Source organism: Centroberyx gerrardi, chromosome 2, assembly GCF_048128805.1.
Source record: "Centroberyx gerrardi isolate f3 chromosome 2, fCenGer3.hap1.cur.20231027, whole genome shotgun sequence".
Lineage (NCBI taxonomy): Eukaryota > Metazoa > Chordata > Actinopteri > Beryciformes > Berycidae > Centroberyx > Centroberyx gerrardi.
Window position 1 is genome coordinate 12,128,505 of NC_135998.1, and position 16,651 is coordinate 12,145,155.

The 16,651-nt window shown below is 40.0% G+C and overlaps 1 protein-coding gene across 1 annotated transcript in view; it reads right to left on the bottom strand.

Moving 5' to 3' along the window:
• Positions 1–4,040: 4,040 nt before the first annotated feature.
• Positions 4,041–16,651, bottom strand: part of trabd2a (TraB domain containing 2A) — a 72,878-nt gene continuing 60,267 nt past the window's right edge. The window contains exons 6-7 of the mRNA XM_071913587.2: positions 11,033–11,323; positions 4,041–5,761 (exon numbers count right to left, since the gene is read on the bottom strand). Coding sequence (XP_071769688.1) covers positions 5,563–5,761; positions 11,033–11,323 — 490 coding nt within the window. The 3' untranslated portion in view covers positions 4,041–5,562. The remainder of the gene's footprint in view (positions 5,762–11,032; positions 11,324–16,651) is intronic.

The following is a 16,651-nucleotide window of genomic DNA, read 5'->3' on the forward strand; positions in this document are numbered from 1 at the left end:
ATTTTAAAATAGGTTCTGCATTAACGGGCGCAACGGATTTGAATGCCTGCTCTAAGATTCACCAATGTAAATAAATACCAATAAATACAAAAATTCCCATAACTGCTGTATGTGTGTGTGTGCTTGCATGTGCATGTATCACAGAGCTGAAGAAGTTGATTAAAGTCACTTCAGTTGAAATACTATCCTCCTGCTAATTCAGGTCACGTCTGTCACGCTGGCAGGTGCGGAACTCATGGGTTTGAGACTGGAATGAGCCTCACCTATTACCAAGCTATCGTCTTTGCTAGCTTGAATTACACATGGAACACAGTTATGTGCATGAGCGTGTGTGAGAGGTTTCAAGAGAAGTGAAAACTATTTTATCAAGTAAAAATGCTTTAAGTTCAGTGAAATATCACTCAAGTTGGAGTAAAAGTAATTGTCTAAGGATACAGAAATATTTTACACAAGTAGGAGCACTACTATTTTAGTTGAAATTACTCACACAGAGGTAACTATCCACACACTATCCACATACACACACACACACACACACACACACACACACACACACACACCACCCACCACCAGCAGCTTAAAGCAGCTTAAAGAAAAAGCCAGATAACCAAGAGTCTCCGTCTATTCAGTTTCAATTTCGACTGATGGAATTCACACCATTGTTTACGCAATGTTTTCGCTAGTAAATGAGCTGCAACATCTGTCAGCGCAAGTGCTCTATAGGAGGCAATTAAATGAGTGACCTGCCCCTTTATTTGTTTATTCTTGTATGGAATGACTGAGCGACTTAAAGGGTATGTTATTATAAAAGTGTTGTTTTACATGGAGCGGATAGAAGATCTATTCTTAGAGTCACATATTTTAGACGATCTGGGTTTGATGGTCTTGTGCAGTTCGCTTTGGGTAAATTTAGGACTTTACTTTGCTCTTTCTAGCTCTCTTTTTGTTTCTTTCTCTGTCTTTCACTCACACACACGCAATGATAGTTACAGACATGTAATATCTTAAGTTTTGTATATATAGCACATTAGATCAACAGAGAAAGTATTTGATTTGTTAGAGGGACATTCATTAAAGTGACAGGCAATTAAAGATAATTAATCAATTACGTAAAAGGAAAACTGCACCCTCAGATACTCTTATACTGATATATATATTATTAATCTGTGATGTTCAATGCATTCCAGGATTTATCTTGAGTTGTGATTTACCTTTTTGTCATATCCACTTTCCCTCAACCTGCCTTATCTACTTTTACCTCAGTTAGTGATTTCCTACATTTCCCAGAATGCCTCAAACTAAGCTTTGCAAGGAGATATGTACCATATTCATCAAACATTTTTTAGACACAGTAGACAATTAATCAAGTTACATTCATTCTCATTACATTTGTTTTCCATTGCTCTTTGATGGGATCTTTATACCTTTACATAGACAAATATGCAGTCTTATTTTATGTTATTAATATAATTGATGAACATCAAGCCTACACCAAACTCCACAACCTCTTCAAACTCACAGCCACTCCTAAATCAAAGCACCAAACTAACAAGTCAATTAGCTTTCCTTTCCTGTTGATATAACAAATCAATTAACTCTCATTTCCTGTACATCTGAAGAATCAATTAGCTCTGGTTTCCTGTTTGTTTCCTGCAGGATCAACATTCCCTGACAGAGCAGCTGCCTTGTTTGTGGCAGACCACATACACACATCAAACAGCTTCTAAAAGCTCCCTTATCGCAGCACATTAACCTCACATAAACACACCATGAACCCTAGGTCAGGGCAGGCTGTGTGTGTGTGTGTGTGTGTGTGTGTATGTACACCCATATGTGTGTTCAGGAGGGCCGGTACACATGATCGCTGTAGTGTTGATATCAGAATTTTGACTTATATCAAAGCTAAGTTTAATATCTAAAAATAACAAGAAACAAAAAAATCCATCAATCAATGTAGTGAAGTATTACGCAATTTCACTCAGACTACCTAAATCATTCATTCATTCATGCTTGTCTTTACCCAATCAGAGTTGGCGAACACTGCCCCTCTTTTTTCCAGAGAACCAATCAGAGTTAGCCATCACTTCCCTCTCTTTTTCAGACAGTCAATCGTCTAAGTGACGGGAGTATATGTCACCTACTATGCTATTGTGCTACTCACAGAACTATGCTGTATGCTGCTGTCATTCCAGTCGCTGAGCTTTCCTTCGTCCCTCCACCACCCCATCACCACCAATGTCCAGGCTCCAGAGGAACTCCCCAGGGAGACATCCTAATTCCTACGTCCGTCCCGGATGTACTCCTAACTTCACGAATGGGAGGAGTTCCTGCATGGAGCTTACGCCAAAGTTTCCATCATGTTTCATATCATGAATAAAGTTTTTCATTTGAGCATTCAACCTAATTCCTGATTGAATTACCATTTGACTTGGACATCAACTGGACACCGCAGGGGTTTTCATGTCAGTTGGGTGTCCGTCTTTGTCGGCTCTGTGAGCAAAATAGCTACTATACTATATTCAGCTCCTACCAATTTTGTCAACCAGTTTAAATGGACTGGGATTCAGTTGAAGATGTGGTGGACTGTTTAATGCGGTTGCCGTGTTTTCAGGTGTTTGACTTAGCTCAGACAGCAGCTCTGTCTATACCACAATCCTTCTTCTTCTTCTTCTTCTTCTTCTTCTTCTTCTTCTTCTTCTTCTTCTTCTCCTTCTCCTTCTTCTTCTTCTTCTTCTTCTAACTATTCCAATCCATGTGCCATCCACACATAATATGCCCTCTGGAGGTGAGGCTGTAATGGAACTTCAGCTTGCAGAACACATTTGGTGAAACTATCGAACGTTTAGAAAATTCAGTATTGAATTAAATCTTTTGCTATGGTAAAGCAGAATGGTGACATTACTTTGTGCTGGGTGAGACATTTTCCTTTCGTAAACTGCTCAAAATTTCCACCGAGATGCTGCGCTCAGAGTTCAATTTCTCTTATGTTTTAATTTGTTTGATCTTTCAAAGTGGTTCCAATCAGGTTACAGCTTTATGTGACATATCAGCATACAAAGATGTACTTTTGTGTCACGATTTGTGGTGATGTGGTCATGGGATGCCGCAGTGGCTGTCAGATGCCTTTAAGGTCCCATATTATTCATTTTTTTATGATTTTGTTTTCAAATTTACTATGGTTCGGGATAAGAACAATGTTCTTCATGATGTTTTACAAATAAATGAAGTTTAGTTTAAATTGAATTAGTTAAACTGAATTTGAAGGCTATAAGTCACAATACTGGACCCTGATTGGCCGACAACACCAGCTCCTCTAATTCAAATGAGATAAACCTGCTGTGTGGTAATCTCATGTATCCACACCTCTGTCTCAAACAACAGAGGTCTGGAGAAATTCTAGTCATAAAATTTACATGGAAACTCCTTTTGTGAGGTCGCAAATACAATAAACACAAATACATCATCACAGGCTTTTCTCCTTGTTTTACACAGGTTTCCTAAACACTTCCCATGTCCACAAAATCCCACAAAATACTTTTCTCAGACCTCAATTTGAAAATGTAATTTTCAAAATCCTTCATGGATAACATGTAAACATTATAAACATTACCTGAAGGCCAACAAGGCCTCATTTACCAACTATTCTTTTGAGCTATGAATTGTTTTGTAAAAGTAGATGTTGCTTTTTTCAAATGATGGATACCTCCTGTTGGAGCAAAACTGTCACTTAATTTGGATGTCAGTGGGTTCTACAAGTACTTAAAATGTATTCATATTTGACTAAACACCAATATTGCTTCATACTTTTCCACGGTATAATTCCAAAACGTGTAAAGACCTGGAAATTATCAAATTAATTTCCCAGATGTTCCAGACCTGTGTAGAAAACATGTTTACAAAAGCTGGCTTCACATTGACTTGATATGTGTCACAAAGTATGAACGTCAAAATCAGATCTTAATCTAGATAAATATTTTATTGTTTTCAACTTTATAGCAAAAAATATTACAATCATCTCATGCCACATAAGTGAAATGCGAATGACAGAAGACCTGAAAAAATTACGCTGTATGTGGAATAGCATTATGTATTTGAAAATGACTTAATTATTACTGTCATATGCATTTGAAAATGTACTTGGAAACGTTATTTGAAACCATAGATACATATTTGGACAACATAGTGACTGCAAAATAAAACTGGGAGTGATTTATGTGACCTACAACTATAGTTAAATAAATTAAACAAATAATCTCTATGTGAAAAAAAAACAAAAAAAACATCAATTCTTTCAGCAAAGACATACAGCAAAACCACTGATAACACTGATACATACAATACAATCATCTCTCCCTTCCAAACATTTCACCTCAGAGAGACACATGACATGGGCTATGGTGGTTAGTTCCTGATTTCTTTTCAAAAAAATATACTGCATATCTATTTATATATATAAACAACAACAACAAAACTTTTGATAATTTTCATTTTTTTTTATATTTCTAAAATACATCTATAATATGTAGAAACAGTATATACAATTTTTCCCCACAGTATTATGCAACACTAAACAAATTCTTCTTCTAAAAGGGAAGAATAAATTAAGGTTGGAAGAGAAAACCTCTGTTTGCGAGGGCAGGGGATTAAGAGCTGATAGAGTTTGTTGTAAACACACACACACACACACACACGCACACACACACACACACAAACACACATGCACACACACACAGAAATGACATAGGGATCCAGTTGTGATTATTGAAGGTATTTGACATTCCTTGATGGTTTCTTAGTTTGAATCTAAACTAATGTCCATTCAGTCTACAGTCAGTTCAGAGACATCGGATGTTGAATGATGAACGTCTGTCGTAACATCATAGTGTGTAAGGGTCCATAATGTCCAATGACATGTCCAATAAAAACTCCTATGCTTGCGTGAGCCTTCACTTTGTTTCTCACGCTGTACGGCCGCTCCAGCTCTGCGTGCACATCTGATCGAAACCGTATGAAACCTCGTGCTTCACGTTCCAAGAAACCTCACGTTATATAAAACTCCATGTTCATTGGGACCTCATGTTGTGAGAGACGCTCTATTGACGCGATTTAACCCCGATGACACCTACTTTATTTACCCAGTATCCATGGACTCTACTGTAGAGTGGCACTTCTGGTTAAACTCGCATTCTGTTTCCATGTTCTTAACCTCATGAGACATTTTTATGTTAATATATATTGTATTGTGAATGGACAATGTGACCTAGTATTCAATAAAACCTCTACAGCTGCAGCAGAGCACACAAGAGTCCTGGTCTTTCAACAACTCTTGAGTCCCCATTACTCTTTGCGGCCTCTTCTAGATCTGATCCATGATCCATGATCAGACCCGATCATGAGACCTCATTTTGCGTGAAAGATTATGCTGCAGGAGACTCCATGCTCAATGAAGACTCACGTTGTATGAGACCTCATTCGGTATGTGAGTGAGACTCCATATTCTACGAGAAGCCGCATTTTATGAGACTATTTTTTTTATAACAAGTCCTCTATTATCAGTGAGACCTAGAGCAGCACAGTCCACGTCTGTTGGATGATTGTAAGCAACGTGCAGAGGAAGGCCAGTGAGGAAGACGAGGAGGAGGTTGATGATGAAGGTATGTGGTGGTAGTTGTAGCGGCTGTGGACTCTGTCAGGTGGCTGCACTGTGATGTAACCGTTGATGATGCGTACCAGCGGGGGAGGCGGAGACTGGACCATAGTGCTGGGGGAGGAGAAAGGAGACAGAGGAGATTAGATTCAGACATCTATTCATGTTTCCATTCATCTTTTCAGTTATGACATGCTGCTTGAGGTTTGAGCTTTATGATTGGTTTTCAGTACAGTTTTCTTATGAAGGGAGTGACCATAGCAATAGTCACAAATCTGACCCAGACTCTTGAGTCAAAGCAGACCGGCCGGGACGAGGCAAGACCATCTCATTTCCAGACTAATTTCCTATTTTTAACATGTAGCATGTGTTCTATCTCTGCCCTGCTAGGCCACTGCGCTGTTTTTGTTCATATGAAAGGAAAATCATAGTCATAGTCTGCGGAAGTCTCCCTAGTCTCCCTTACGTCCCCTATATTGTCCACAATTACCAGAGAAAAGATGGCAGTGACTACAGAAAGAAAACAATGGAAATAACAATGATGCTGGGGGCTACAAAGGATACTTCCAAGACAAAGGAAACCACTGCTACATCGCATTGGCCAATTAAAAGAGATTTAACTGATACATGGGTGACGGGAGTGCAACTCATTGGTCAGCTAAAGGCTATAAGCCAACTCTCCATCTGTCTGCTCGCTCCTCTCCCTCTTTTTCTCTCCCCCTCACTCATTCTCATGCCTCTCTCTCTTTCCGTTTGACTTTCATTGTCTCTCTCTCTGTCTGTCTCTATTTCTGTCTTTGTCTGTCTTTCTTTTCTCAATAAGACTGGCAATTAAATAATTTCTGCTGCTCCGTTTGATGTTGGGCCTGCGGTGCTCGTGTGGTTATGACTGGGGCCGGGCCAGGCAAAACAAACACACAAGTTCCTGAAGTCAGGTCCGGTTGCCAATGTACTAACTACAGTGGGCACAGCCACTTCACTGAGGATTACAACGCTGACTCGAGTTTTGAAGAAAATTGATAGCATGTTGGTATTTCTCTTTTTCTGGTTTTATTTTATTTTTTTATTGGGAAGATTTTTTTTTTCCCTTTACAAGCACAGAGTCGGTCAATGTAAAAAAAATCAATGTAAAGAAAAGGAAAAGAATTCGAAAGGAGAATTAAATCCTGTCCCACCCGCAATCTCCATCGCCAAGTCCGCTCCCTTCCACCCCTCATCCCCCTTTCTTCCTCCCCACTCTGACCAAGATAAATATAAAAATATACACAGGAATGAATACCGACATTGATCTATCTACAGACAGACATAGAGAAGAAAAAGAGAAAAGACGAGGAAAAAATTGGGATGAATATTAGACCAAGAGACTTGTCACAGACAGCATTTATTGTTAAATGAGTGAGTAACTGTGGCATATTCAAAAGTGATGATTTAAGGTTAGGATTCAAACTTGGGTAGTATTTTTGTTTAAATAGGTGATTGAGAACATATGTTTGGATCTTTAAAGTGATAATCTGCAATATTCTTTTCACCAGCACTTTGAAATCACTGGACTGGCAGCAGCTCCCAAACAAACCGGCATGGGCTGTTCTGTTGAGACGGGTGAAGCGACTACAAATAACAGAAGCCAGTGCCTGAGAGGGCACTATCAACACTATATAAATATATCTAACATGTTTTATAAAACAATGTGATAATGGTTTATTGACATTATTACTGCTTATCTACTACAATCAATAGCTGCAACAAATACTCAACTGATAACGTATCGACAAAAGACAGCAACTGCTTACAGTAATGTTAGCAATATGATAGTACTTTTAACTTGCTAGTCGAGCTAGCACTAAGTGTCATCAAAACCAACGTTGTTTATAACGTTAGATCAACTACATTAGATCAGTGGTTCTCAAACTTTTTCACGTCAAAGAAAAATACCCCAAAATTGTTAGGCATCAAACTACATTTATGTTAACCAATATTAAGGACTAATTAGAGTATGCGTAGAGAGATGTCTGTATTTTGTTGACAAATAGTGTTGTATTAGGTTGAGCTACTCTACTCTCCTTGGCTGAAGAATGGACAGGGTCTAAAAGGTTTGGAGAGTTAAGCGTCAGTCAAGGCGAGGTGTAGCCAGCCATGTTTTAACAGCCACAGAAAATAGATTTTTTTTTCCTTTTGTGAAAAGAAAAGCTTTGCTGTCTCGGAGTCATTGATGGATGCAAGAACCCACCATTCAAGTATGTAACAGTAACACTAGATGCCAATGAGCTAGCCATGTTGCCACAAGCTCGACACAATAGTTTCCCATTAGATTAGGAATGGTAACAGTTTAGAAGCTGTTTTTCAGTATACAAAAGTGCTGATATAAAAACATTGCCCTCTAGAACAAGTGCTTGCTCAAGAAAAACTAAACTTCAATGGGTACCGGTCAGTTAGAGATGATGATCTCACAACTGTGATGAAAACAGACAAAAGCATCTGCACCTTTCATTCAGTGTCCAAACATTTCCCCTCACAATTTCCAAATTAACCTCAAATTCAAGTGTTTTCATCACTGGCATATGCTTGCAGTTAATAATATTTACTTTGCATTGATTGGTGTTGGCTTACGACTACAATGCCTGTAGCTCTTGGCTTTAGTTCATAGATGGATTTTGATGCTGATGATTATTTCAGACAAAGTAGAGAACAGATATTTGAGGGGTCCTTTTGGCTTTATTTCTGTGAGTTTCTGTAAATAAATGAAGCCGGTTTCTTAATGTTCAGAAAAGGCATTAAGGTTGTTTTATTTTTTTTAAAGTTTTGAAGCAGGTTTATTTTGGTTTGAGCTGTACTACACAGAGCTGCCAGTGAGGGCCTGGAAAGGTGCAAGGAAATCAGGTGTGACGCATCATGTGTGTGTGGCCATGCATCAAAGACAGCAGAGAATTACGGCACTGTAGTCTCGTCTCTACCTTTCACTCTCTCTCTCCCTCTCACATGCACTCATACCTGCAGAATCACACACCCACCTTTACTCTCTCTTTCTGTCTTTCTATTTCTGTTTTTGTCTCACGCTCTCTTTCCCTTCTCTGTCTGTCAATTTGCTCTGGAAAGAATTAGGACTGGGAGAAAACCTCACACCACAGTATACTCCTTGAAAATGTTGAATATTAATATTAAAGTAATACCTTGTCAGACATTAAAATATACAAACGAAGACGTCCACCGTGCACACTTTGGAGCATATGTACACAAACAGCTCCTTTCCTTTTGGTTAAAAAAACAGAGAGAGAAAACACATTTGCAGACATAATGTATACAAACATGCTCACAAACCCCCTCTGTTCCTGCGGAGGTGAGCTGTGGAAACAGGCTGTATGGTTGGATTTCTCAAATATTTAACCCTTTTTAATCCGGACTTTTTTGTGATACTCTAGTGATCCCAAAGTGAAAATTATCTTTTCATTTGCCCTGCAACAAGGCAGATGCTTGCTGTCATGGCGGTTTGAACGAGGACGGTTTCTTTCTATGCAACGCTATTGTCCCTAGTTTTATATCATTTGGAAAAGTGCATACCTTGGTCACAGAGTGGTTAAAATCATACTTACATTATCGAGGTTTCTAAAGCATCACTAATCACAAATCAATGACCATATTAAACTATACATTGACTGGCTTGAAAAGAGATGGAGATGGAGAGCAAGAAAAAGCAATAAATACAGGAGAACTCACAACAGATATTTTCGGGCCATGTGCAGATATACAGCAATGTGATCTCATAAATGCTAATCGTTTGCATCAGATCTTAAAAAATCTGCCAAAATGACACGTGTAATAGTAGCCTATGAAGGGCCCAGAGTTTCTGTTCCTGTGTAGTCTAAGTCTCCATCTGCAAGCCATAGTAAATAAGCTTTATGTTCCACACGCAGTAAATAAATACATTGGGTCTGGGAGGCTGGGCAAATTCTGACATGCAAACACGTGCACATTCAGAAGAGAGACAAAAAGAAAGAGAAATAGAAAGTAGAATAGTGAGAGATAGGTAGGGAGATAGAACAATAGATAGATGCAAACTATAGATCTGTTTTTTAACTATGGTACTGTTGAATGTAAACCTCACATCTCTAAAAAGTCAATGCCCTGCTACATAAAAAACAAAAATGTGAATAAGTTTTATCCCTGAACATTTCCTTAAAGGTGACCTTATCCTTGACTCAGTTCTGAAAATATTATCTTTCAGCTTTGAGAATACATAGCTACGGGAAACACATATATTATTATCATGTTTGCATTGGTATTTCCCTCCTTAAATACCAAGGGAGCCTCTGCACTCTCTCAAATGATTGTGTCCAAATAATGTTTGGGAGTTAAAAAAAAATACCCTCACTGATCATCATGCACTTTTCAAAAGATCTATAGGGTTTTGTTCATGCATTCTGGGGTCATAAAACCTACTCAGAATATTAAAAAATAGAAAGATTGAAGAGATGTGTTTTTATGTGACAGCAACAGTTACCTACTAACCTGCTGTCAGAGACACGGTGGACTACTAGCCTATTCACTTATTATGTTTTTATTGTATGTTTTTACTGTGAACCCTGTCGAGAAAAGCAAATTTCCCTCATGGGACGATGAAGTATGAAGTTAATTGATTTTTTTTAACTCGTAGCTGTAAGAGATTCATTTGAATAGATTAGTGTGATTACCTTCTTTACGTACTGTTTTCCACACATATGATTCAATAAACTCAACAGATTAAAACTTGCCTTCACAATAAACTTGTAGTTGGCAAGTCCATATATGTAAATGGAGAGAGCGGTTTCCACACCTTGAGAGCAGGTCCCCTTTTTTTCTGAAAGGTGAGCTTGCTTTGCCGGCCGGTTAGTCCCTGCCTGGAGCTACTGGGAGGCCAAAACCGGATGCACGCTAGGATTTCCCAGGCTGCTGTTCTCACATCCAAGACACTTATACCAGGTTGCAACCAGTTTGGACCTATACCACACTGAGGTGTGTGTGTGGGTGTGTGTTGATGTGTGTGCGGACGGCATGAAGAGTACGGTGATGTGATACGCTGGCTGTTTTAGCCTGCAGCACAACACCAGGAAGTGTCAGTTTTATTCTATAGACAACCAGGAGGTCTGCATTACACATTTCAAATCCCCCCTCTCTCACCTCTCATCTCCTCTCTTCATCTTCCTTCCTTTCCCCTCTCATCATTTCATCTCCTCTGCTCCCCTCCTTCTCTTACTTACTCCATGCTTTTTCCACCTTATCCTTGATGAAGCCCCACAGGTTTTTAAACTGCCTGTATATTCCTTTTATCTGCTTGTTCCCTGGTCTTTTCTTGTCATCATCATCATCATCATCATCATCTCTCCCCTCTCCTCCTTCCTCTCCTCCTCTTACCTCTCCTCGATGCGAACCCACAGGTCGTTAAAATGCCGGTGCCGTTGTTTCTTCTGCTTGTTCCTCCTCTTCTTCTTCATCATCTTCCTCTCTGCTTTCTCCAGCAGCTCCAGGCTGTCCGGCGGCAGCAGCATATGGGGCAGCGGTTCCTCCTCCAGGGGACGCCCCTGATCCTCCTCGTGGTGGGGAAGCTCGTGGAGGAACGGCTCCAGGGGCGGAGACTCGTCATGGTGGTCCTCACTCCAGGGAAGACCCTCTGCCTGCGGAGAGGCGGGTCTGGACGACGATCTTCTGGAGGATGGAGAAGACAGGGAGAGAGAAGAGAAAAAGAGTTTTGTCACGGCATTTGCAGAGTAGACTGGAATAGAATAGAATAGAATAGAACACAATACAATACAATGCAATACAATACAACATGATACAATACAATACAATACAATTCAATACAATAGAACTCTAAATTGACCAAGGTAAATTGCAAAAAGTATAAAATGGTAAATTGTCTTTGAGTGTTACCTCAAAGACATGGCATGGCATTTGCAGATTAAGTGGAATAGAATAGAATAGAATAGAATAGAATAGAATAGAATAGCATTGTAATCTGACCAAGGTGAATTGCAAATAGTGTAAAATGTTAAATTGTCTTTGAGTGTTATCACTGCCTCTGTAAAAACAACTGTTGGAGGAGAGGAAAGAAAAGGAGATCGGACAAGAAGTGGAAAAAAGATGAACAAAGGAGGAAGAAACAATAAGTAGAGAAGAGAGGAACAAAAGAAGAGAACAGAGAATTTCTGTTAGAACGGGATGGTCACGGATGTTCCAATAACCAATACGCACTCTAATGGAAAACATTTCCAGGATTTTCTGGAAAACAAGGTAATGTCCAGGAATGGGGAGAATGAGAGAGAAACCAAAATTCATCTTTTCGATTAAAAACACATTTGCTTCTGATGAGCTACTGGCCGTCTCTAATGAGGCTGCTAACAATCAGGAACAATCGCACACACGCACACACACACAAACACCCCCCTCACACACACACACACACACCCCACACACACACACACACCCCACACACACACACACACACAGATTATAGAGAGATAGCCACCCACGCAGTGTGCCATGCTAGACTGCACTACATGCTTCACAGCTGGAGGTATGAGTTCTGCTTATCTTGGTCTTTACTGCAACACTTCACTGGTGGCTCATGGGAATTATACAGATTTATCTATGGTACAATCTACATGGTGGAAATAGCAGAATAATAATCACATCCAGCACCTGGACAATCAGCACTGGTGCCCCCCAGGGATGTGTGCTCTCCCCTCTGCTCTTCTCCCTCTACACAAACGACTGCACCTCAGGAGACCCATCTGTCAAACTCCTGAAGTTTGCAGACGACACAACGGTCATCGGCCTCATCCGAGACGGTGACGAGTCTGCATACAGACGGGAGGTTGAACAGCTGGCCCTCTGGTGTGGTCATAACAACCTGGAGCTGAACAAGCTCAAAACTGTGGAGATGACAGTGGACTTCAGGAGGAGCCCCCCAACACTGCCCCCCCTCACCATACTCAACAGCACCATGTCTGATGTGGAAAACTTTTTTCTGGGATCCACAATCTCCCAGGACCTAAAGTGGGCGTCCAACATAGACACACTCATCAAAAAGGCCCAGCAGGGGATGTACTTCCTACGCCAGCTCAGGAAGTTCAACCTGCCTCAGGAGCTGCTGATCCAGTTCTACTCTGCAATAATCCAGTCTGTTCTCTGCACATCCATCACTGTCTGGTTTGGATCGGCCACCAAACAGGACAGGAACAGACTACAAAGGACAGTCAGGACTGCAGGAAAAACCATTGGGGCCAACCTGCCCTCCATTCAGGACTTATACATCTCCAGAGTCAGGAAACGGGCAGGAAAGATCACTGCAGACCCATCACACCCTGGACACAACCTGTTCCAACTCCTCCCCTGTGGTAGGCGCTACAGAACACTGTACGCCAAAACAACCAGACACAAGAACAGTTTCTTCCCACAGGCCATCACTCTGATGAACACTTAAATCAGTCACACAGTGACAGAAACTATCCCTGTGCAATAAACCTGTAGCACCTACCTCATGTATATAATTCCCCCCCCCCCCCAAAAAAAAAAAAAAAAAAACAGGAGTGATAGGCCCAGACCAGGGATTTCCTCCTGCTCCTCCTCCCCCATCATCATCATCTGTACAATATCTGATTTGTGGATATAATATATAATATTTATTCCAGCATTTATTCCAGCATCTTTGCACTCTGGACCATTGCACTATTGTCCTAGTGTTGTTTACATATGCATATATATATATATACTTTTTTTATACTTTTTTATATATATGCATATTTGTACATAGTAGTTAGATGTTTAGGTTTACCTCTGTTCATTTAGTTGTCCTTGTCTTTAGCTGTATATTTAACTGTGTAAGTACATTGAGAGCAACGAAAAGTCATACAAGTCAAATTCCTTGTATGTGTACATACCGTACTTGGCCAATAAAGCTGATTCTGATTCTGATAACTGGAAAACTAATGACTAAGAGACATCACTGAACACGTGTTTGGTGAAAAATTGAACATCCAGACATAAGGTCCCCACAAAACATTTCTACCAGAAATATTGGCAGATATGTTTTGGTCTGTGGTAAAACCAAGGTGGTCATTTTGCTTCAGTGCACTCATGTACAAGAGGACAGTAAGGCCTGGTATATCAATTAAGCCTATGAAGAATATTCGATCAGTCAACAAAGTCCTATGACTATTTGTTGACTAAGATTTTCTTTATTTGAGAACAGTGCAGAACATCACACACACACACACACACAGACATACACACACAAACTCATTCACCAGACCAGCTTCGGGCAATAAGTTTGATTTAGACCAGGTTTTCCACGTGTCAAGGGGGGCCATGGATTCATTTAGGTCCCTTTTCAATTACGACGGCTTAAGAGGTGTGCAAATCAAACTTTTTACTCCACGCCGCGTTCTGAAGGACTGTGGTGCACCCAACAAAGAGAACGATTGACTCAACACTGGAATGAGGAACCCATGGGACAGAGTGGAATATGGTGTGTGTGTTTGTGTGTATGTGTATGTGTGTGTGTGAGGGAGAGAGAGAGAGAGAGAGAGAGAGAGAGAGAGAGGGAGAGAGAATGTGTGCTGGTACATGTGTGTTTGTGTCTGTCAGTGTGTGTTGACACTTGTGTCTTTTGATTCGTGGGTGTTATCCCACATGTATGGGTGTGGGACCGCAGCCTATTTATGCCAGACTTACTTTTACAAGGCCAAAGCTTGAGATTCATGACAAACGTTTAAGAGTGACAAAGCTAAAGATATATTTAAAAAAAAATATATTGATTCAGTGGCATGGTAATCTCATAGCTCCAAGAAATGTAAGGATAATGGGAGCTACATTTTGGAAACAGGTATTATGCTTATAATCCAACATGTTAGATAACACACCCATGCAGAAATGTAAGATCTACTTTTCCTAGATTATTGCTTGTACAAAAGCACTAAAGGGATTTTAATAGAACATTTGTTGCTTCCCTTTTATAATGCATTTGGGTGGACATGGTTTTACAGTGTGATGCTGCCAAGTCAAAGTGTACCCCTTCTAAACAAGACACCCATATTTTCAGAATGTTGCACATACATTTTTGAAGCTTCTCAATCAGAAGTATATTCACAGGGATATATACACAGGGAATTTAGTGCGTTTATGAACGGGTTAGGAATAGATTTCATGGGTCCTAACATCATGGAACTCACACAGCAGGTAAAGTTAAGTGAAACCATGACAAACACCAAAACTGGAGGTAGGTTTTCACAGGACAGTGGTGAATTAGAGAAGCTGGTGAGGAAGGTGAATTAAGTGCTGTAAGAGTCGTCCTGGATTCCCTGGATTTTGTTTTGCAGGACAGGATGGAAACAAAAACCAAAGCAGTGATGCAGAACTGTCTGCAACCCCAGTCTACAACCCAAGAGTTCCACTGCACATTTTAGATGATCTTTTGTTCCTACAGCTATTTACACTTGATGTGTAATAGTATTATATTTAAAATATTTGGTATATTTGCACCCAAAGCTTCCAGCTAACACTGAATCAATCCAACAGCAACAGCCAATGGCAACAAACCTAACAGCAAAAAGCAAATAATGATGACGTTAATTTTTCAAGTTAACAATGTTAAGCTAATGACAAGTGAGTCTAAATGCTACATTTATAATGGTAAAGCTGAAAGCTTAAAGCTAATGAAGGTAAAGTTAATGGCTGCAGCTAATGTTGCTAAAGCCTTTATCCCCCTGAGAGAAAAACAACAGCGCTCTGGATCTGGCTATTTATTTTCCCTTCTGTGATCGCCAACATCCACATCAAAACGAGCCCCTTATGTGATTAGCGGATTAGTAGTTCTTTCTCAGGAAAGAAACAAGAAGTTAACTCTGCCGTAATATTGCCAATGTCAACAGTGCAGGTAAATGAATAAAACTAAAACTAATTTAATAACCAGCTGATGACACAATATTCATCTTTAGGGAGACATGGAGAGAGTGAGTACTCAAAAAAAGGAGAATCACTGAAAGGATAATTACTGGCTGCAGTGTTTGATTATTTGCAGACAACACATTTCTCACAAGGGCTGAGGCAGAACTTGAACATCTGTTTTGGGTCTGTAGGATGAAATTAGACCAACTATGGAGTTGCGCTTACTTGGAAAATGATTTCCCATTTGAAATCCAGTCGGTGAAAAAGGAGAGAGACAAAAAAAATAAATAAATATCCCTGTCAGGGCCGCGAGGCAGCGGTTGCACTGTGAAATGTGGCCGGTTCATGCAACCTTACACCGATTTAAGTGATAAAATATGGGCCTACCAATTTTACAGACTCGTGTTTTCAGAAGAAATCATAATGTGTAACAACTTTGCGGCGAAATAGAATACTTTCTGCCTCCTTCTCTCTCTCTCATCTCTGTCTTTCTCTCGTCTGTTTTAAAGGTCTGCGCTTCTTCTTTCTCTCTTGCTCTCTCCTCTGTCTTCTTCCCCCTTTCCCAGTTATTCTTTGAAGAATTACTCCCTTAAGATGAATATGTCTTCACCTTGTTATTACATTAGTTTTAATTTGACCTCATAGTAAAGGCCATCAGGCTTAGGCATTAGGAGAAAGTCAAATTTGTGTAATGTGATTCATGATTGTTCTGATTTTTCTCTTTCTCTCTAAATCTTTCTCTCCCTTCTTTTGTTGTATCCATTTGTCTTCATTTTTGTGTCTCTTTCATTCTCATTTTTTCTACCTGTCTTTAATCTCTCACTCTCTCTCTCTCTCTCTCTCTCTCAGCAGTAGGCCCTGAGATATGTGATTTTACTGACCTCGTACAACTATAAAACCTAAGGGAGAAGTAGAAGGCAGAGACAGATAGCACAGAGATAGAGAGCCAGAGAGAAAGAGATAAAGACCTTGTGAACAGAAAGAAAGAGATAAAGAAGGTCGGCCTTCAAGTGGTGCGACCGTTCCCCACAGATTCTGCAGCATTGCTCTGAACTATCGGCTTTAAGAGGGCCACGGCTTTGGCGGTTT